We start from the raw sequence: 23,450 nt of genomic DNA, 5'->3' as shown, positions 1-23,450 counted from the left end.
CACCACACACACTGCACTATAATTATTAGATTACATCTGTATCTCTTACAACAGAATTAACATTGGTAGAACAGGAAATGTATCTTTCTTACCACGCTTTTCCTAAAACCTTAATGTGTGTCATGTAGGTGATCAATAATTAATGTATAAAGGAGTAACTGTTCAGACGTCTGTCTCTCCCTCTTCCTTTCCTGCCCCCCTCCTCTCTCTTTATATACCTATGCATAGGTATACATGTAATTTTTAAAGTAATGTTTCTCCTTTATCCTATGAATTTACACATAACTGACCTTCTTTTCATTTCAAGCAATTGTCCCATGACTGTACCTTTTTTCTAATCGTTTCCCATTCCTTATTTTCCTGGCTAGACTATAAACTCAGTAGGGCAAACACTTTGTCTTTTTTACCATAATGTCATCAGGGCCTAGAACAGTGTCAGACATACACACAGGAACACAATAAATATTTGTCAAAAGAACAAATAGATATTCTCTGCATCTCAGGATCTGCCTTTGGTCCTCCTTTAGACTGGATTCCCCACTCTGGCTTGTCTCATCCCCATTCAATGCTCTCCCCTTCTTTTCTACAATATACATTACTCTTATTCACTGCATTACACACTTCGTGGTAGAGTCCTCTCCACCCTGACAAGTCCCAATACCAAAAACTTAAGTTCCACTGACCCAAGCAGGAAGTCTCCAAAAGAAGGTGCACACATCCTATTTGTGTTGTTATGCCAATGGATCAGGACGATGTGTCAATTTAGATTATAAGGAACCCCTTAGATTATGCCTCAACCTTATACTGAGGGAAGGGGGATTTGGAAAGAAGACGCTTTCTAAAAACCTTTCCCATCATGCCCATAGGTAGTTCCCAACTCCCTCACTACTCCTCAGAGCAACTTGCTGCTGCTGCTGTGCTTTTATCCTCCCTCTAAAGCTGCTGCTCCCAATCTTTAACCACACATGAGAATAACCTGGGGGGGGGGGCTTTAAAATAAGAATGCCTGACCATGCCTCCCCCCTCCTCCACAAGGGTGGGGTTTAGGAATTTGTATTATGTCAAAATTCCCCTACGTGATTCTAATACGCCTCCAAGGTTGAGAACCACTAGGTTCTAAAGAGTTCAAGCCCATTCAGACTAGTTGTTCAGGTACCAGAAATCCCAAACTCAAAGTCTTCAGGCACAAGATGCAAGACTAGACCAGGAAGGAGTTAGCCAACCAGTAACTTATGCCATGTCTAAGCATCAGTCATCACTTAACTGTAGCCAGTTGTAATTATGTGGGAAAGCAGCCCAGTATTGCTACATCTTCTTAATCTTCAAGAGAAGCCATAAATCTGCAATTTTAGATGAACTTTCACAATTTGAAGTGCTGGCAACCAATTCAAATTTCTTTAAAATACTGTGTAGGGTAAACAAAACATGTCTTGAGCTGGATTCCATTCATGGGCCAATAATTTGAAGTTTTTACCAACTGTTCCACAATATCCTGAGAAATCCTTTATATATTCTTCACCAAGTGTCTATTAAGTAAATTCTTAGAAAGCTAGATTCCTTCTCATCATTCATGTATGCTCTACGTGTTGTTGGGAACAAATCTGAATGTGACTGGAATGACTCCAAAGGGCAAATATTGTGTTATTCAGAGTATGTGATGCTCAATGCCTCAAACTTAAAGTTCTTGGCAGTGTAAACAACACTCCCCAATCTACCGATCGTATTAATACCTGAAATATGCAAAGCACTGACTAGGCTCTTTGGAATAGAGACAAGTGGCATAGTTCCTGTTCTACAGAGCCATTCCATATACTTAGGTAGGATATAGATTCATGAGATTTTAGTAAAAATACAACATACCCATTTACTAATAGTGAGGGCATGGCTAGATCTGAGTTTATCTGCAGGAAAGAGAACATTTCACTGACAAGGAAATGGAGGCAGATAGTGGAATGCCTCAAACGGATGACAAATTAATTAAGATTCCTAGAGGCAATGTCAAGCAACTGAAGGGGCTTTGTGTGTTTTTTCTTTTGTTTTGTCTTACTTTTCAATAGCAGAGTATCATGGCAAGTAGTGTTTAGGAGGACTATTTTGGTCATGGTAGATGAGACAGATTGGACAGCAGAGAACAGAGGAAGACAACCTGTTCTTAGGTCAGAGCCAAGGTTGCAAACATGAGGAGTGGAAGGGAGGATGGTCTGGCCTGGCTGGTGGCAGAGGGATGAGAAGAAAAGGGTAAGCTCAAAGTGATTCTGACCTTGACTAGAGAAAAAGGAGGGCTAGCAATTATTCAGTAAGCCCCTAGGATGGGCTTTATTCCACGTTGAGTGCTTAACATAAAATTATCTCTTTTGCTTTAAAACAGAATATGACTGAAACGGGAGACCGCTTGAAGATTTCACTATATAACCACACTGTAAAATTTATCTTATAGGGCCTTAGAGATCATCCAGTCCAACCCCCTCACTTCACAGAAGGGATCTGACTTTTCCCAGTCGTTTACATACCAGTAGCAGAGCCACAATAGAGCCCAGATTTCTAATTTTTCACCCTAATGATCTCTTCTCTTCACCATGGTGCTTCCTCATCCTGAGCTTTCATACAAATGGGCTATAAATCAGGCATCAGATTCAGGTAAGAAGATGCAAGTGAACAGGTGATAAAATGAAAGTGAACAGGTGATAAAATGTGGTGTAGAAAGTAATTCCATAACCACTCAATGCAAACAAGGGAGGGGGGAGCCAGAAAAAAAGGTCTCCACAACCTTGATGCAAAGGTTGTACAGAGGAGGAGATAAAGTCAGCAGTGATATACAGTTAGCAGTAGTGCCTACATCCCTTCTATCAGCCCAGCACAGATGTCGAGATAAGAGGACATAAATGGAAATAAAAGGAAAGCGGATTCAAAATAGCTATTAGAAAGCCTTGTTTGCTGGAAGATGATAAAAGTGAAGAATCGCCACTCTGGAAAGGTTGTTGAGGGGAAATCAGACAGACTCAGGGGACAGGGAGGTGTCACTGGAGCTGCGTTTGGAATGGTGCCTGCCTTGGTGAGTTTCTATCTTGTGAACATAAACTTTTTCGCCTAAAGAAAACGTCATGCATCGTGAGTTGACACAATGGCACATGGCAGGGTCTACACCAGAGAGATTATCTAGGAGTTCAACTGAATAGATGGTCTATGGAAACTGAAGACAACTGGATCTCCCCTCTTGTAGCCAGCCATTCTGGTATTACGTAGACAATTATTATGGCTCGGCTGCTGAGCCAAAAATGTTTCTTGGCTATCATGAACTGTGCCAAAAGGGAGAACCAAATTACCCACTCTGTCCTACATTGCCCATCATCAGCCCATGTAATAAGAGCTAGGTAAGGACAGCAAGTAGGAATAAGAATGTTCTCCAAGGCTTTCCATTCTTTGCCCTACTAAAGTCCCTAGCACTTTTTCTCTCACAAATAAAGCATTACACAGGATGACTTGGGAAAAGTTTTCACCAATTCAGAAATCATATCTATCAAGATGGATTCAGTAAGGTCCAACCAGAAAGTAGCTTTCTTCTTCACTACCACTGCCAGACAAAATCACTCTGTTGACTCCTTTTTCTTCACCACAGATGAAATTTGGGGCAAGCATCATAGATGTTCCAGCCTCATAAATGAAATGCAAGTGCAGGGTCATCCTACAGCCTGCTTCAGACCCAGAAACTCCCAGCTGAGGACGGGTTTCCTCATTCCTCCTTATTTCCCTTCCTCTCCAGTTGCCACTCTTTCTGGCTTCACCTGGGTTGGGCCTAGGAGGCAGGGAGCCTGGAGGGAAAGCAACTGGGTCCTGATGCTGCAGTGGCCATCTGGCTTTGGAACCCCCTGGTTGTGGCAGATATTCAAATGCCAATTCTTATTCTCACTGGAGCTCACATGGGCTCCTCACGATCCCTCACGCTGGAGGCCTCCATCTTCAGGAGAACAATTCCTCTTCCCACTGGCTTCCAGCACCCCATACTTGGGGCTCTCTTCTGGGGTCAGTTCACTATTCAGGCAAGCCCATCTTCCTGAGGTGAGCAGTCCAGCTTCCTTCTTCTGGCTCTAGGTCTGGCTCACAAGAAACCCACACCTTTCTCTATAAAACTACAGCTCTCTCCTAAAGCAGCTGGATACTTCCTACCTTTAGAGGTCAGCCTTGAATCATGTCCCAGTCTTTCTAACTCCCCCAAATTGCAGGAAATGCATGTCACCCCCTTAACTGGTTCTATTACTTCCCACATTTGGCTTAAGATGAAGAACAAGCACACCCTCTATACCATGGAATAGGAACACAAAGAACACTGACACATCTATCCCAAGAAATCCTCATGGGAGACTTTGAATGCCAATGAATCCTTGGCATATGCTTATGACGCCTGAAGGTGGGTGAAGGGCTAATGCCAGCTGAACCCATTTCTCTGTATTTACAGTGACAGAGCACCTCACATCTAGGCAGTTAAGACTCATGCCAAAATGTGAAGAGGCTCTAGAAAAACAAAGTAATTTAAAGTCAAACGATATGGAAACTATCCCTTCCTACCTTCCCACCTCTTCCTTCTTGCTATTCCCTACCCCACTGGCTTCCAGACCCACGTGTAACAAAATGAAAAATGCAACCAATTAAATGCACACATGATTTGGACAGTGGTGTAGTCGTCTGCTGGATCATGGTAAACAGCCAAATCAAGTTATTTAAAGTCTATTTTTTCCGGATGATTTGCTCATTTAGTTCAATCCACCTCTTTGGATAGTTTTCCTAAACACATTCCCAGAAAGTTAATTAGGGTAAGAGTTTGATCTAAAGAGTGTGAAGCTCAAAACTCTTGGCATTTTGAGGTCAGGAAGATGATCAATTTCTTTTTGTATATCCTTTGCCAAGCTGTTCTCACTTTAATTTTTAAACTTGTGTGAAATTCAAAGAACACAGAGCCCAGTGTCATTTACACTTGGGCCATCATAAAAAGGCAGCTTTCTCAAAAAGAATATTGGCTGTTTTCCAGGCTGCCAGAAAGCTTTTTATAGGCTCTTTTAAACCATTCTCCTTTAAGCCAAAAAGGGAAATTAAATTTGGCCAAGGGTGAATGGACTGCCCAAGATATGAATTGCTTCTAACAGAGACAGAGTTCAAGGGAATCCTAAAGCTTCCCAATTTCAGGGAAGAAAAAAAGTAAACCCCACCTACTCCATTTATCATGGAAGAGACTTTAAATAACCTGCAATATAGTGAAGAAAATTTTCTTTTCAGAGCCATTTTGATGAATTGTGCATTTTTTTTACAGAAATCATTCAGACATTTTATGCCCCCTTACAGAGGAACGGTGCCATCTGACAAGAACAATATGATGATACTTTCAAATTGTTCCCTCTGTTTAAAAACAAATAAATGATGCTGTGGATATGGCCTGGTGAGAATTTCAATCGTGAAAAATTATGAAATATTTCAAGTATGAAGTGTAGAGAATTATATAATCAACACTCCCAAAACACTCAGCTTTGCTGAATCTTAACATTTGGTCATAATTGTTCAGATCTTTTTTAAAAATATAAAATATTTTAGATATGGCTGTGTCCTACTCCTTTTCCTCTTGTCACAAAGGTAATACTGTGCTTATTATGGTGTTGATCATTCTCAGAAGTTTCCTTTTGATACATATATATGTATCTCTAACCATGTTTTTAAATATAGGTTTTATCATTATTCAGGAATGGCGAGGCCACCATGTTGATCAGGAGATAAATGATACTGAAAAGATACTCTGTTATACTCACAGAGCCCACACTATGGAGGGATACACGGGGAAGCACCAGGAGGCAGAGGGGACAACATGGCAATAGCTTCTACTGTGGCTTCCGTGGCAGGAACAGATGAAGCAGGATAAGCAATTTCAGGATCATCTACTTTAAATAACTTCCAAGGACTCTGGGGTGTAGGGTCTGCTGTGGGGTGGTCAGGGCAGGGGAAGAGAGTCTAAGGGCTCCTTGAAGGAGGTGGTTGGCCTTAAGGACTCTGGATTACTTGGTTTGCGTATGAAAGGCACACTCAAAGGCCAGTCCTTTGCCGTCTCTAAGAATTAGCTAGCACTGGCAGGAGTAGGCCACCAGAGCCAGCAAAACCCCAAGATGTCAAAACATCAAAAACATAGAATAAAAAGATGTGATTTACATGCAGCCGTATATTGTTTTAATTTGCATGTTAACCTTTATAAAAAAAAATCACATACGGTACATATCGTATATATATGGCACCAACTTTCTTTCTCAACATTACGCTTTGGAGATTCTTTTTTTTTTTTTTTAAGATTTTATTTATTTGACAGAGAGAGACAGTCAGTGAGAGAGGGAACACAAGCAGGGGGAGTGGGAGAGGAAGAAGCAGGCTCCCAGTGGAGCAGGGAGCCCTGATGTGGGGCTAGATCCCAGAACCCTGGGATCACACCCTGGGCGGGAGGCAGATGCTTAACGACTGAGCCACCCAGGTGCCCCTATGCTTGGGAGATTTATCGGGATTGCTTCATGCAGATCTAGTCAGTTCGTTTCTTTTTACTGCTTTATCATTTGGCACTGTGTCAATATACAACACCTTATTAATATTTATTCATTCTTTTGTTCATGGGCATTCATTTCCAGTTTTTTACTATTATAAATTATGTTGCAGTAATTAATCTTTTACCTATCTCCAGGTACGCAAATGGCAGAGAGATGTGGAATAGCTGAGTTCAAAGGCATTTCTATCTTTGACTTTAACACATATTGCCAATGGCTACTCAAAGAACTTGTAGCAAATTACCCTTCCATCAAGACTGTAGAAAATGCCCTGTTTTTTCCACTGTCTCACCAGCAGTGTTATTGTGAAGTTTTCCTTTTAATGTTTGCCAATATGATGACATGTAATGGTATCCCACTATTGTTTAAATTTGCATTTTCCTGATTACTAATGAAGTTGAGCATCTTTTCATATGTTTATTGGTTGTTTGCATTTCCTCTGCCATAAATTGCCTGTTCACATCTTTTGACAATGTTTTTACTGTGTTTTATTTTTATTATTTTGTAAAGTTCTTCATATTCTAGATGCTAACGCTTTGTTAATTTTATGTGTTACAGATATCTTTCCCCAGTCTATAGCTTATCTTCTCAATTAATTTATGTATCTTTAACAGAAATACTAAGTTTAATATAGTCAAGTTTATCAACTTTCCAATTTTGGTGTGCAGTTTTTTGTGTACTTTTTAAAGCTATTTTGAACAGGGGGCACCTGGGTGGCTCAGTCAGTTAAATGTCTGACTCTTGATCTCGGCTCAGCTCTTGATTTCAGGGTAGTGAGTTCAAGCCCCACATAAAATAATAATAAAAATAAAAGTGTTCTGGGGAAAAGAAGTATTCTGAACAGAGTCTTAAATTTTATTTAAAAGTTTTAAGCTTTTGACTTTTCCCATTTAGATCTTTAATAAGCCTGGAATTGCGATTTTAATATGGTAATAAGCAAAAGTGTTACCTTTTTCTACAAGGATAATCAACAGTTTCGGCACCCCTTGTTGATTAATCCACATCTTCCTCCACTAATTTTAATGCTACTCTTCCATTTGCCATTCCCTTTTGTGTATGATCTAGTTCTGTGCTCTTTATTCTCTCCCACTGGCCAATTTCCTAATTTCTGTCAACACCACTGCATCTTAATCACTGTAGCTTTCTAAAAATTGTATTCCTGGCATGCCAATTCCCCCGATCTTGTTTTACACCTTCAAAACTATTCTGGCTATTCTTTGAAACTTGCTCTTCCATATGAGTATTAATCAGCTAGTCAATTTCCACACACACATACCAAAATAAAAAAACTAGTGCACCTCAGATGTGCCATACATTTAATTTACATATTGATCAGGGTTTATAATTTGATCAGGATTATAAATGTGGCATTTCTGTTTGATCAGGTTTTTTTTTTCTCACAGTTTGTTTTTTAAAATGTTTTTCAGTTAAGTATTTGATTATTCTCCATATAACCCTAAGTCTTTCTTTCAGATTCCTTTTATTGTGTAAGATTTATGGCCATGATAATTGATATACTTTGAAATAAGAATGTAAATTATTTTTGTGCACTTATTACACTGCCAGCTACCTTACTAGACTTTCTTAGTTCTACTACTGATCTCTTAGATTCAAGTAGAGTTTTGTTTGTGTAGACAATAATGTTACCTATAGATAATGTTACCTATAGATAATGACAACTTTTCATCAACAATACTGCTATCTTTTTTTTTCTCCTCTTACTGTCTAGGCTAGTACATCTAGCACAATAATGAATGGAAGAGGCACTGGCAAACATCCTTGACTCATTCCTAATTTTAAATGGAATATATCTAGTATTTCACCATTGAATGTGCTATTTATTGCAGTGTTTGATAGATTTTTACCCCTTACAGATTGGGAGTATTCCTCCCTTTCCTTCTTTGTCAAAAGGTTTTATCATGAGTAAACTTTTATTAAATATATTTTCTATGCCTCTTTTAACTTCTCAATGTGGAAATCTTAATAGATCTAATATTTAGCAACACTTGAATTCTAGGACAAACTCAAACTAGCAACAATATATTTAGCCTCTCCTCTGTACATACTGTCCCTATATTATTTCAGATTTTTTCCATTTACATTAATAAATGAGATTGGCCTAATCTTTCTACTCTTCCGTTGTCGCTGTCTGGTGTTATTACTGATGCTATATTAGCCACATAAAATGGATTGGAGAGCATTTTCTCTTGGCTAGTTTCTGGAATAGTTTGTATAAAATTGAGATTTTCTATTATTCTAAAAAGGCATAACTTACTTCTAAAATCATGATGGTGATCTTATTTTTGGGCGGATAGATTTTAAACTACCAACCCAATTTATTAACAGTTTTAGATCTATTCAGTTTTTCTTTATCTTCATTAATCAATTTTGGTAAGTGTATATCTCTAGGAAAATTGTCCATGTTGTCTGATTTTTCGAATTTAATGTTTTGAAATTGTTCCTAGGGCTCTCTAATTTAAAGCCGGCTTATCTGAAGGAAATCATCAACAAAATGAAAAGGCAACCTACTAAGTAGGGGATATTGGCAAATGATATATCCAATAAGGAGTTAATACCCAAAATATATTTAAAAACTTATACAACTCAACACCAAAAACCAAATAAGCAAATTAAAAAATGGGTACAGGACGAGAACAGTTTTTTCCCCAAAGACACACAGATGACCAGCAGACACACTGAAAGATGCTCAGCATCACAAATATCGCGGAAATGCAAATCCAAACCACAGTGATACACCCCCGCACACCTGTCCGAATAGCTAGACTCAGAACGACAAGCAGTAGTAAGTGTTGGTGAGGATGTGGAGAAAAAGGGACCCTTGTGCACTCTAGGTGAGAATGTAAACTGGTACCGCCACTGTGGAAAACAGTAAATGTGTGTATATGTGTGTGTATGCATGAATTCACATACACACATCACACACATGCACAGACACAATGGAGTATTACTCAGCTATAAAAAATGTGATTTTTGCCGTTCGTGACAGCATGGATGGACCTAGAGAGTATTATGCTAAATGAAGTCAGTCAGAGAAAGTCTAATACCATATAATTTCACTTACATGTAGAATCTAAAAAGCAAAACAAATGAACAAACAAAAAAGTACAAACAGACCCATAAATACTGAGAATAAACTGATGGTTGCCAGAGGGGAGGAGAGTGGGGGATGGGAAAAATTAGTGAAGGAGAGTAGGAGATACAGGCTTCCAGTTATGGAATGAATGAGTCATGGGGATGAAAGGTACAGCACAGGGAATATAGTCAGTGGTACAATAATAGTGCTTTATGGTGACAGATGGAAGCTACACTTCTGGTATGTATAGCAAAACATACAGAGTTGTTGAATCACTATGTCGTACACCTGAAACTAATGCAGCATTGTGTCAACTATACATCCAAAAAAAAAAAAAAACTAACATCTTCACTTAAGCACCATTTTTCATGACTCTCATTTTTTTTTCTTAAAGTGAACAGATTTTTTTAATTCTATTGATCTTTCAAAAAATTGGGGGTTTTTTACTGATTTTCTCTTATCTTTAATTTCTGCTCTTATCTTTATGATTTTTTCTGTATTCTCTTTAGGTTTCTTCTCTCGAGGCAGCGTTAAATTTTGAAATGTGTTTTAAAGTTAATCTCTTAGATTCTCATTTTTTTTGTTTCTAAAATGAAAATTCATCAAAAATCATGTCTTTTCCAATATTCCTGATTTAAAGGAAATCTGAACACTTTATTAGAGCTAGATCAGTAAAATCATAAAGAATCAATTATCAGAAAGTTGCTGGTTAAAATAAACATGTATGTAAAGTTCGCAGCTTTAAGTGATGAATGGTTTCCTTCAACAAGCCTTCAGATAAGTGTACTTTTCTAAAACAGTCATTTTTAGTGTGAGGTCGTAAGTCAAAACTCTTGAAACTATTCTAATAAGCCTTTCAATATTCTGAGAAAACTCCTTATCAATAAACTTATGAAGAAACTTAACTTTATAACAAGTGAAACACGTTATTAAACCGTATCTATACATCAAGTGTTAATGTCTAGCTGAGTGTTTATCTTCTCAAAACGTCTCTCACAACAGTCCCTACATTTGCCTAATTTTCTTATTAAGTTTGTACCTAAAGTTCTGGCCGGAAATGGAATAAATATTAACTTTAGAATTCTCTGTTTCCACTATTCTGTTGTTCCTTCACTAGTTTCCTGTGTTGGAAATGTAGCTTGTGAATTTTCCACCTTCTTTATTTTCTTTTTGGGTAAAATAATTCAAAGCTATTCATCTCTCTCTATGTAGTGGTTCAGCTGCATCCCGTAAGTTTCATGTTGTAATTTCACTACAGTTCAATTCCAAACAATTCCTAATTAATATGTAATTTCTTCTTTGACCCATGTGTGACGTAAAAGAGTAGGATTTTTTATTTTGATCGTTTTGACTTTCTAGATGTTTTTACATGTATTTTGGGGTGGGCTGTTAATTATTGCCTCTCATAACTGATTTTTAAGTAATTTACATGCACCATGTTAAACAAAATTATTTGTTCTACACCAATTTGCTTTGTGACCTAGTTCTTGGTCAGTATTTTTTCCAGGGTTCTTTATTGAATAGGTAAGTTTTCCAAATATTATGATAATCCATCTATGCAATAAGGCACACTAATTTCTCTGTTCACTATTGTTTTTTGTGCCTTCCTACTAGATTAAATTTTCTTACTTCTCTAAAGGAATTCCTTTGTTAAAATTTCATTAATGACTAATTAAATTCGTCTAAAAGGGTCTTTATTTTACCCTCACATTTGAACGCTTATTTCTGGGTATAAGATTCTAAACTGGCAGTTATTTTCTCTGATAATTTTGAAGATATTTTTGGAAAGTTTTCTAATTATTTTTCTTTGAAGATAATATATCTTAAAATAGTTTCTTTTTTTGGCTCCACAGTTTTAATTCACAGGTATCTGACAGTGGATTTATTTTTGTTTCCTTTCCTAGGACTTGAGATTTCTAAATCTGAAATTTAGAATCCATCTGAGGATTGATGTCTTTTATTAAGTTATGGAATATTTCCAGACATCATTTCATTAAAAATCGCCTGCCTTCCCTTTTCTGCACTTTTTTTTTCCTAGAATGCATGAGATAGACAACACACAGAACTAAATCTTTGCATTTCATCTTCTTTATCTCATCTCACCCAACACCTTAGCACAAAAATACAAAGTGCTTGGCTACCAAGTCCAGAAACTGACTTCCGCCCTGAATACTTTAGCTTCAGTTTACCCTCCTCAATTTCTGTTCGCATTCACCACTCACAGTTCCATCTGGTATTCAGTTGCTTTCCATTGGGCCCCTGGGGATTTCTCATACTTTCTTATAAGCTCAGCTATGCAATTAAAACAGTATTTGTTAGGATTTATAGAAGACTTCCGGGTGATTTTTAGTGGAAATATCTTCAGGTTATCTAGTTCGTAACATTTCAGGAAACGGAAGTCAAGACTTTTAATCTTCAATAAAAAGATTTAATTATGTTAATATGTTTGAAACATTTAGTACAGGTATAGGTGTTGACAATTTTAGAAAATGTATCTGCTACTAGGGTTGAATCAAAAGCGCTATCTCACTGACTTGTTATTTGCTTTTCTAGTTTGCTTTCATCATTCCCCTGTCTCGTGATAAGCAGGAACAAAAGGAACTTTTCTATGTTAACTAAGATTAAATGAGTACCTTAACCTTGATGCTTTTCAGATGGGAGTTCCAGAAGTTGACACTCTCCCAGAAACATTGCCCGCACTCCTAATTTAGATCTCTTTTCATTTAAATGGTTTCATATAAACTATGCTTTTAGTATGACCTGATGGTTTTAAGACCCAGACTCAAATTCGCCCACCTCTTCCCATCTTCCTTTTATATATTTATGAACTTTGGGATCTTTCTCACTTCAATGTTCACATAACATTTATAGTGTTTACATCAACTGTAATCCACAACTGTTTTCTGGTGATTCCAAGGTTTCTGGCTTTACCTTCCCACATATACAAACCCTCCAGGGCAAAAACAGTACTTAGGATTCTCTCTCATGCTTCTTCCCCATAGAGCTGGCCCACATGCCAGCCAAAGGCAAACAAACGAAGTTAAAGAACTGTTTGCCTACATAACTTTATCTGTAACAGGAGTTTCACTAACACCAGTAAGTAATAGGAAACTGAAGCAACGAAGGTTTGTGCAACTATCCAAATCCTCGGTGTTCCACCTTGTGGAAGGAAAGATTTAAGGTTGGGGTGGGGGTGGGGGTGTACCTATGAATCAGTTACAAAGCAAGAGAAAGCCAGAGGAAGGACCAGTATTCCTGTTGTAGAGATTCCAAAAGGGTCACTTGTAATTCCATCCTCAAGCTTAGAACTCTCAGACTGACTAAAGGCCATTTAAGAAAAAATATTTGAGTACTTGCTACATACCAGGCAATGTTCCAGGGCATTTGGTGTACAATAGCAGACAAATTATACACGAATTCTTGCCCTCACAGAGTTTGTGTTCTAGTTATAGGTTAGAGATAAATAAATACACAAATAGATGAAGAAATATAATATATAACATGTCAGAAGTGCTGTGAAGAAAAATCTGAGCAGGAAAGGGGCCCAGGGGCTAATAAGGGGAGATTGTTGTTTTAAATAAGATGGTTAGAAAAACATCACTAAGCAAGTGACATTTGAGCCAACAGCGGGCTGGAGGAGGAAGCCACGAGGATATCTGAGAGAGGAGTGCTCAAGGCTGAGAGAATTGCAAATGCAGAAACACAGGCAAAAAGGAACCAGCGTGTCTAAGAACTAGCAAGAGAGTCCTGCGATAAGAACACGATAAACAAAAGGAGAAGCTGTCAAAATGGAGGGTAGAGGGTTCATGGAAAGGGAAAACAGACAGGTCCTGGAGGGTCCCGCACACCACTGTATACAATGTAGGTTTTTCCTGACTGAGGTAGTAAGGAGCCATTGGAAGAAACTTTGGGGTAGGATAAGACAAATGTTTCAAGCAGAAGAAAACGGCAAAAACTGAAGGTGTCTGAGGTTAAGAGTCGAGGTTTTTTTGATGAAATAAATTATGGCATGTTTGTATACTGATGGGCAGGATCCAGTAGAGAAGCAAAAATAGGTGAATAAAATGTACACAAGAAAGGGGGAAATTGCCAGAGTGGCTACCTCTCCTAAAAGAGAGGGGGAGAGGTCTGATGTGGATTGGAGGGGCTGGTCTCAGCCGGGTCCGGAGTGCTGGTCACCCACGGGACCAGGAAGGAAGGTCGGGTGTACAAGTACAGGTGGCTTACTGGCTGCGAGCTGTGAGAGGGCGCGAGCAAGTTCTCTTCTACTGCGTTCATTTTCTCTTTGAAATAGGACGCAAGGTCAGCTAAGAACGACAATAAGGGAAGAGGTTTTGGGGGTTGGTGTAGAGGAAGAGAAGGCACCTCCCAGAAGGCTACAGGAGGCAACATGGAGTACTGATGAGAGGGTTCATATTCCAGCTCTGTCATCCCTCACCCAACAGCTGAGTGAGCCTAGGCAAATCTGTCAACTTCACTAAACCCGTGTCCTCTTCTGCAAAGTGAGTATCACCGCTTTGTGGTGAGGATGGAGAGACATCGTGTTACTGACTGAGTACACTTAGTACATGTTGGCTGTTGACTGCTATTCTATGTTAGGCGCTCAATTACGTATCAGTGAAAGGACAGGTTGTGATATTTTATGTCCACTCTCTTTTCAGGAGGTTTGTCCTCACCAAGCTTCGAGTCATCCCAAAAGGAGCGTTTGCTGGATTTGGGGACCTGGAGAAAATGTATGTACCTGACAATGCTGTGTGTGAGTGCCTCAGCCGGGCTGTGGACAGCAGCCTCACATCAGATCCAGTGTGATGCTCTGTGCTTAGAAGCCAGAGAACCTTCTGAACCCCCTCCCATTTACCTTCCTAACAATGGGGAATCTTTCAGAATGTGGCTGTTGAGATGAACATAAGGTCAGTCTAAGCAATTCTCACTTTTTCTTCTCTAACGTGTTGCTCCAAAGTGCCTGTGAGCCCAGTTTTCATAAACCAAAGCCGATTTTCTCTGCTGATACCCATTCTTTTTCAGGGATATTGTTCATTATTTCTGGTTAATTTTTAACTGACAGCAGGGCCTAATGTTTGTGTTTGAGATTCTAGAGACTTTGCTTTCCCAAGCGCTGCTGACAAGTGGTAATTGATAAATCAACATTTAAAAGCATTAGGAAAGTTTACAGCTCTGAAGGAGATGTCCTTTGAAAAGAGAAGACCCCTCTGCTGATGCAAACACATTCACTCCTTACTGAACTAGTTTAATGTAGGGGGGGTCTCCCCCAACAGGCTTTTATCAAAACGAGGCACCGTAGTAAAAAGCAGAATACATTCTGCCATGTTTAAAGCAACCCACTCTTCTTTTGAAGGCTCTTACTTTGACCCCATCTCCCAGGCCTCAAGGGCCAGGAAGATCTGTTCTTTACCACAGTGGCAGTCAGAACTTAAACACCAATACAGACGGATGGATTACACAGAAGAGAATGATTTTTTTTTTTTTCATTTTAAGAAGAAAACAACCCCTCAGGTTACATGCAGTTCTCTTTCTTATAGCCATTCCATTTTTCCTCTTGGTTTGTTCACCCCCATTTAAGAATACTTGCTGAAGCTTTCAGCAAAAAGAAATCCAATAATGAAGGAAACGTAAAGCAGAGAGAACGGCAGTGTGTCTCTGCAATCACATCACCCGCTTAGAGGAGGGCGCTCAGAATCCTAGATTAGAGAGCGAGCTGTAATATAAACCTACTGTGTGACCTTGATTAAATCACTGTATCTCTCGGGGCCTTGGTTTCCCCATCGGTGGGTCAAGGAAGAAGTTTTAAAAGAAGGAGATAGCTTATGTGATCTCTAATTCCTAAGTGCAAGGATCCCCAGTTGGGTGAGAGCCCAGTTTAAAACTTGCAGTCTTCAGGGTTTATCTTCTTGGGGACATTCAACACTCACAGAAATTGGGAGATGGGGCACCCTTTGGAGCAGAGCTCACCAAGGGAAACAAGGAAGCAACAGAGTGGGAGAGCCTTCTACTCAAGGTGTATTCCTGGATGGGTTAGCCATTGCCCTGCCTGGAAGTGACATGAACTAAATAACTCGACTATCCGATATGGCTTGTCCCCAAGCAGCCCTAAAATTGCACAGAAATTGTTCTAAAGGCAGGAATACCGGATACCACAAATAATCCACCTTAATCAAATTCAATCCAGCAGGTATGACTGACTCCCCATTGGGTGTTCAGCATCAGAAGGGACCTTCTGATAGTCATATAAATCGTTAAGCTGAGCTGATAAAGCAGTAATTCCAGAGACAGGGCAGCTGGCTCAAAAACTCAACTTCCTCAAACACAGCTTGTCCATTTCTACTGCATGTCTTTATTAATCAGCCTATACTGACACAGCAAGATGCCTAAAATAAAATTAAAGTGATCTCATTTCTTTCCAATGCTTTTTGTGTCCTAGGGCTTTAAAAACATTGCGTAGAAGGCCTGGCACCGAATTCAACTCTGAACAGAGTGTACCCTTCAGTCTCTATGCTCCCCTTCATCCATTGTCTCACCTTCCACTCTTGGTCAGTGATGAGTTCTCATCTTCTTTCTCATCTCCTTTCCTGATCTATCCCCTGTATTTCTGTTCTTCACTCAGTTTTAGCCAGTTTCCTGAGCATGGTCACTCTGCACATGTGGCAAAATTTTACCTGTCCTCTTTCTTGCCACTCCCACTCTTGTGAAAGAACATGTGCATTCACTGCCCCCTTGTCCTCTCCTTTCACTCACTCCTCAGCCAGCCCTCTTGCTATTGGACCACAAATTTTCTAATACCATGTAATTATTCTACGAAAGGCCCCAACGATGATGAACTGCCAGAACTCATGACTTCTCCTTTGTGTTCTTAGTACTCACGTGCAGCTTCTGATGTCATTGACTATTCCTGCCATTCTTCCTAATACTTTTACCCCTTTTCACTTCAGTGATACCACATCCTCCTGCCCACTCTGCTAGGCTCCCACACTACTCCATAGACAGTTCTTCCCACCTTCCTTGTTCCTCAGCTGCCGCCCCAAAATTCAGATATTCCAGGGCTCCATTTTGGCCATTTTCTTTTTTATATTATTCCCAAAACCCCTAATCTTTATTTATCAAGGGATGTCTTACTATCAGGGCTCCTAAACCTTCATCTGCACCCCCATCTCACTTTGAGGCCGTAATTCTTGTTTTGAAATGGAGAGACTCCTAAACACCTACACTAATTAAACCAGTGTCTCAAATTTAATACATCCAGATTAGCTCATTGTCTTTACCCTTAAATTTCTCATCTTCTCATATTGCCCAGTGAATAGCATTACCACCTGCCCAGACTGCCAAGCAGGAAAATTCAAAACCTCCTTGACTTTCTATCCTTAAACCCAGGCCCCTTTCCAGTCCTATTGACTCTTTCTCAACAATATGCCTGGAATCCAGCCCTTCTCTCACTCCTGCTGCTATTAGGTGCTATTAGGTCCAAAGTCTCAACAACGCTTAGATAGCCTGTTACATAAGGCTGTCATGCCTGCCCCAGCTCCAATCTTCCTAGCTCCCTGCTGCCAGACCCACACTGTTCAAACTCTCTTGCAGAAGAAAAGACTCTCTCTGCCATAGGCTTCAGTCTTAAGTGCCTAGCCCAAAAATCAAAGCCTTTTATATTTCCACCATATGCACTGCACACCCCCTCATTCTCACCAGGCAGGAGAAATTGCCATTTCCCAAGTATTATCATTACCAGACATCATACTTATTTAGAATGTGATGGCTGGTTCTTTGGATAATGCCAGGCACATAGAGGGATCAAAAAAAAAAAAAAAAAAAAAAACCAGTTACAGATGAATTAACTAATTAGCCAATTAACTAATTAACAAAATACACTTGCACACTGGTCTTATGTAGATGTTGTCCCTCTGCCTAAAACTTCACTTGAAATTGGAAAAGGAATCATGCTAGTCTTCCAGGGTCCATATTAAATGTTTACTCCTCTGTACAGCCTTTCCAGAATTCTCTCAGTGTTTCCAAACCATAATCTTGTGTCCATACTATCAATAGCACATTTATCACATTGTATTCAGAATTTACAGTTTTTCCAGATCCCTTGATTGTTCTTTAAGGGTAAGGTCAGAGTATAACTTTTTATTAAAGTACAACACCAACTCCTACTGTTTTTATCTCTTGCTAAACCTCTAATCTATCCACTTAAATCCTTCTCCAGCTACCATAATCTTTGCCTAGGTAACTGCAACAGTTTTCTACTTGTGATGCCCTATCCCCCAGCATGCTCTGCGCTCACCCCCATCCATTCACTACATGGCAACCAGAGTGATATTTTCTAAATTCCTATCAAATCATGTCACCTTCCACATCTGTCCTGCCATATACACATACATACCATGACTTAACACTGCTCTTAACATAAAAAAAAAAAAAGAAAGAAGACCCTCTCACAGCCTCTACTTTGCTCTATTAGCCCTTTATCAATTCACAAAATGTACTGTATTATCTGCCCACCATGAGCCTTGGTTGGTACATTCCTCCTGACTAGAACATCTTTTCTACTCTGTGCTTTTAATTTAGTTGGCTCCTACCCATCCTTCAGATTCCCATGCCACTGTCATTAGCCTAGAAAAGCCCTCCCTGACCTCTCCAACTAGGGCAAAACCCCCTACTACACACACTCTCCTATCGCTAATCTCTCTGTGCTGATTTTCATTTTAGCAATATATGACACTTATTTATGTGATAATTTAATTTCTAACTCCCCTATTGGACTGTCCAAGGACATGTTTGCTTTTCTCAGTATTGGATCCTCGGTGCCTTGCACAATAAATAACTGATAAATGCATGAATAAAAATGAATCAACAAATATAATTAATTGGGAAGACAAGATATCCAGAAATACAAATACTAAATAATATGAATGACAGTGATAAATAATGTAGGAGTTGATAAGCATATGAACCCTGGCTGAGACTCTACTATGATCTAGGTACGCATGGAGTTATAGTTTAAAATGTAATCCAGGACAAAAATGCACAAGATAACATGTTCAAAGTAAGTGGTACGAACATTGTATTTGTTAGGACACTTTCTGTTGTGAGAGGCCAAAGAAAATAAACCTCAGATAGGCCTAAGGAAAGGCAGGAAATTTAATGGCTCATTTAACTTGATGGTCAGAGAGACCGAATGACTTTAGAAACAGCTCTATTCAGGTTCCATGTCCTTAGGACTTGGCCTCTCTCCCTCTCGCAGGTCTCCCTTACACTATGTTAGCTTCAGCCCTTCGTCCCAACTTGGTGACAAGACGCCAGCAGCAGTTCTGCTTGCTCATCTCCTGGGTTCCATTCAGAAGGAAAATTTTGACTTTTTTTTTTCCCTCCATCTCATAAAAGTCTTAGGATTTAGTATGACTCTTTAGATCACACAACCATTCCTGGACCAACCACTACAACTAAGGGAAGGCAATGCTCGAAGTGGCTGTGGCCTGGGTAACAGGTTCCATTCTCAGAGTTGAAAACACCCACCCCAACCACACTGGCTTGGAGTGGGGGAGGGAGAGCCGCTAACAAACCCTGAGGCCACTGCTGGGAAAAAAGTAGAGAGTAGGTGTTGGTGGCTGGGCCAACAACTAATGTCGAAAAAGAAAATTCGTCCTGTTCTCATCCCCAAGAGAAAGGTCTCTAAACTCTGCCCAACCCATGCCTGATGATCCTTCTTTCATTAACCCAGCCCCTCTGCTTCTGTAAGAAGTCACAAGGGAAAGGAGTCTCTGGTAAAAGGAGAGGCACTTGCTTCTCCCTTAGAAATGATCACTGTTCACACCATAGCTTTACTCAGCATCACTATCTCAAACCTCCCTACTCTTCACTGCTTTGGGAATGGCTGGGGGAAAAGGAACCATTAAGCTCTCTGCAATGTGAAGTGGCTTTGCAAAGTGCACTGTAAACTGTTTACATTGTCTTTAATTACTTCAGAGCCATATGTCAGCTTGGTATAAAGTGTGAAGATTACACTGAATGGGGTGGGGGGAGTAGGTGACAAGGTGGTGATTTATGGTAACCAGAAAAATTATGTATGGAAATGAGTGCAATTTAAAAACACATCTACGTGCTATTATAACACTGGAGGGGGAAGAAAAGCCAGTTTATAACAAAATATCTTTGAAAATAGGAGCATGATGAATATGTAAATGAGACCAATCAACATCAGCTGAGATATGGTATATGCAGATGAGACGGCAATGAGCCAAAATGTGAAATAGCTCCCAAGCCATAAATATGAACCACATAAAATTCATTTGAAATATTCATGATAACATAAGGACAAAAAATATAATCAAGTGATTTATTTACATATAAAAATGAGAACACTAGTCTAACACTTCAGCCTCCACCCCCAGATCACTGGGGAAAGAAAGTTAACTTAACAGAGGGACTTCTAAAAAAAGAAATTTATTAAATGAGACCTGGTGCAAGCACACTAAAAATGTTGAGGATCCTTCGATTTCTCGGTTCTTTGGGCTCGAACACACGTTAAAGGAAAGGAAACAAATCAGGTAACCAAGATGATAATGCTACAAATTTGGGCTCCAACCTGCTTTGCCTCCCTGAGCACCAACCTGTTAGATAATGTAAGCCCATTCCAACCCCAAATTCCTGTGTTTCTGAGTTAATAGGCAAAGGAGCCTTGCATCCCACCTAGAGAAATAAAGCAAGAGGGGGGTAGGCTGATGATGTGCCAGACTCCTGGCTAACAACTGGAAGCCGGTTGGTGGAGCGTTTAGACCCGTGAATGGGAAGCAGGGGTATGAATCGCTGAGCATAAAAAGGATAATGAAGTTCAGTGGTTTTCATCTCAGATCGCACTTTAGAATCCCCTGGGGGGGCTCCTAAAATAATCCACAGGCCTATCATTTCCAGGGATTTTTCATTTGTCTAGGGTGGGGCCAAGCAGTGATCATTTTTTAATGCTCCCTTGCTGATTCCAATGTACATCCACTGTCGAAGGCCCTGAGGTAGATGATATTCAAGTCTGAATCCAGTTTGTAGAAAGAACATAAACAAACGTATGTAGTGTGTCTACACAGTGGGGCTGGCGAACAAACAAAAGGAGGGTGGGAGAGATAAGATCAAAGAAGCAGCTGGGGCGAGGTCACAGAGCCCCTGAGAGGTTATGGGGACAAGTTTGGATGTCATAGTTAATCATGGGAATAAAATGGGTTATTTTGAACAACCAAGTGAATGATCTGATTTATGTTTGTTAAGTATCACTCACACAGAGACTTATCATTCAGGATTTTTGTCTCTATTTGTAGTTATTAGTCTAGACAATACTAAGTATCGGTCAGGCTATGGAGCAACTGGAACTCTCAGACACATCTGGTGAGAATGCAAAATGGTACAACCTCTTCGGAAAAGAGTTTGACAATTTCTTATAATGTATTTCCCCAAAAGAAAGGAAAACATATGTCCACCCAAAGACTTGTTGGAGAATGTTCTTAACAAATTTATTCATAATAGCACAAAACTGAGAACAACCCCAGACTCATCACCAGGTCAGGGGGGTAAACAAATTGTGTTTTACCCATGTGACAGACTACTCCAAAATAAAAAGCAATGAACTGCTAATACAACAACATGGATGAATCTCAAAAGCATGATACCAAGTAAAAAAAGCAAGCCAGATGCAAAAGAATATATACCATATGATTCTACTTATATGAAACTCTAAAAAAGATAATCTACTGTGGTGCCAGAAATCAGACCAGTAGTTGCCTAGGGCCAAGAGTGATAGTAGAGATTGTTTGGGAAGGGGAACAAGGAACTTTTTAGGCTGGTAGAGATGTTCTATATCTTGATTGTGGTATTGTCACAAAATATATCCATGTGTAAAAACTGGGACAGTTAAAATGAGTGCATATTATTATTCGTCAAATTATACTTCAATAAAGTTGATTTTTTTAAAAACAATTATGTAGTGCCAATTTTGGGCCAGTTTTAAATACCACATCTCTGTTAATCTGCTCTTTATAGACAGGGAAACTAACATTTAGCAAGGTTAAGCAACTGAACAGCATCAGAAGATCCTTTAGTGGTAAAGCTAGGATTTGAACCCAAGGTAGTCTGATCCTGTCTGCTACACAAGCCTTTCTTTTTTGTTGGCATCTACCATTTTCCAGAATTATTCTACTAAAATGAAAGAGTGACCAAGGGAAACATTATGGCTGTGAAAGCTTCCTTTGATGTCATTTATAATTAGAAGAGGGGATTTCTATACCTAAGCACTTGGAACTTCCATAAACCAGAACCCAGAGTCATTTTCTAATGGGACAACCATAGAAGGGGACAAAACTCTTCTTGGAGCATTTTCTGCCTTCAACTTCCTATGTGCTAACCCAGTTCTGGGTAGAGCTCTTGCTGAGACTGGCTTAAGTCCAAGGGTTTACAAACTGAGCTGCCTGTTAAGTTGCAAATTAACTTAGTCAGCAGTTGGGAAATATAAGATTAAGCCAATTAAGTTGTCATTATTGACCCAGGTCAAACACAAGTTAATGTCTAGAAGGTGAAAGTCCTTGTCTCATTTCCTGTTCTCCATAAATATTCTGAAAATAAGTATTTTTTATATTAATTGCTTCAACCAAGAATGCGAGAAGCTGTTTTCTTGTCACATTTTGGGTTGATGTGGTTTTAGTAATCCCTTAAAATAAACTCTACAATATCTAATGGCTGTCCAGCTCAGAAAGAATAATTTATTAGTTTCACATTCACATGCTTAGGTTTTTGCCTGTTGGTTTTGCTTTGATTTCTTTATGTGTTGGGGGGGGGGGGAAGTAATAGGGGAAACAGAGTTCCCGAGATATGGTGATTTTATGGATTCCCTCAACACGGTATTCATTTTAACTCTCCACATCTCAGTCCCTTAAGCTTTATTCATGAAGATGGTGTAGGGTTTCCTTGCTGGACAGGAATACTGGAAGAATATAGATGAAAGCCCCACTCTCTTAAGTCTGCTTGGGCTGCTATAACAAAATATGACTGGATGGCTTAAATAACATTTATAACTCACAGTTCTGGAGGCTAGAAGTCCAAGATCAGAGTGCCAATATGGGCAGTTCCGGTGAAAACCCACTTCTTGGCTTGTAGACAACTGCCTTCTCACTGTATCCCCACACGGCCAAAAGAGAGCGCTGGTCTCTTTATCCCAATATATGGGCACCAACCCCATCATAAGAGCTCCACTCTCAAGATTTTATGCAATTACTTCCCAGAGTCCCCACTTCCAAATACCCCCACACTGGGGATTAGGGCTTCAACATATAAATTTGGGTTGGGGATACAGAGAGAAAGACACAAACATTTAGTCCATAGTGCCCATTGTGAACTAGCAAGTTTATAGTAATAAAGATGTGTATTATAGATGCTCCCTTGCTTGGGAAAGCACAGATATGCTGTTATTTACATATTCCAGCTCTAAGATCCTCCACCCACTTGACACTCCGAGGCATTCATGGTCCTGGTGACCTCCGCTTGGCATCTTTCGTGCAGCAGCTAAGACTTCCAGGTAGCAAGACTTGACAGAGGTTACTAAAACAAGGCTTTTCTGGCTTGCTGTCAAATATAGTTTTCTTCTATTTTCTAATCAACACCAAGCAATATCATCTTCTCTATCTTTTAAGACTTTTACTTTAGCCATGTTTGCCCTTCTGACCTTTCTTGACAAGGCAAGTTGTGGGAGGGACTTTCAAATTTGTTATGTTTGTCAGTGCTCACAGATATACCAGAAAATGAAC

General features: G+C 39.5%; 1 protein-coding gene across 2 annotated transcripts in view; it reads left to right on the top strand.

Annotated features, from left to right (window-relative positions):
- The window catches only part of FSHR (follicle stimulating hormone receptor), a 163,728-nt gene that overhangs the window by 59,913 nt on the left and 80,365 nt on the right, over nt 1-23,450 (top strand). For both annotated transcript variants that reach the window (XM_026486211.2, XM_026486202.2), the window contains exon 2: nt 14,322-14,393. In XM_026486211.2, coding sequence (XP_026341996.1) covers nt 14,322-14,393 — 72 coding nt within the window. The remainder of the gene's footprint in view (nt 1-14,321; nt 14,394-23,450) is intronic.

This window comes from Ursus arctos, unplaced genomic scaffold (genome assembly GCF_023065955.2).
Source record: "Ursus arctos isolate Adak ecotype North America unplaced genomic scaffold, UrsArc2.0 scaffold_8, whole genome shotgun sequence".
Taxonomy (NCBI): Eukaryota; Metazoa; Chordata; class Mammalia; order Carnivora; family Ursidae; genus Ursus; species Ursus arctos.
Note: the sequence above shows the minus strand (reverse complement) of the source record. Positions and strands in the feature narration are given on the sequence as shown.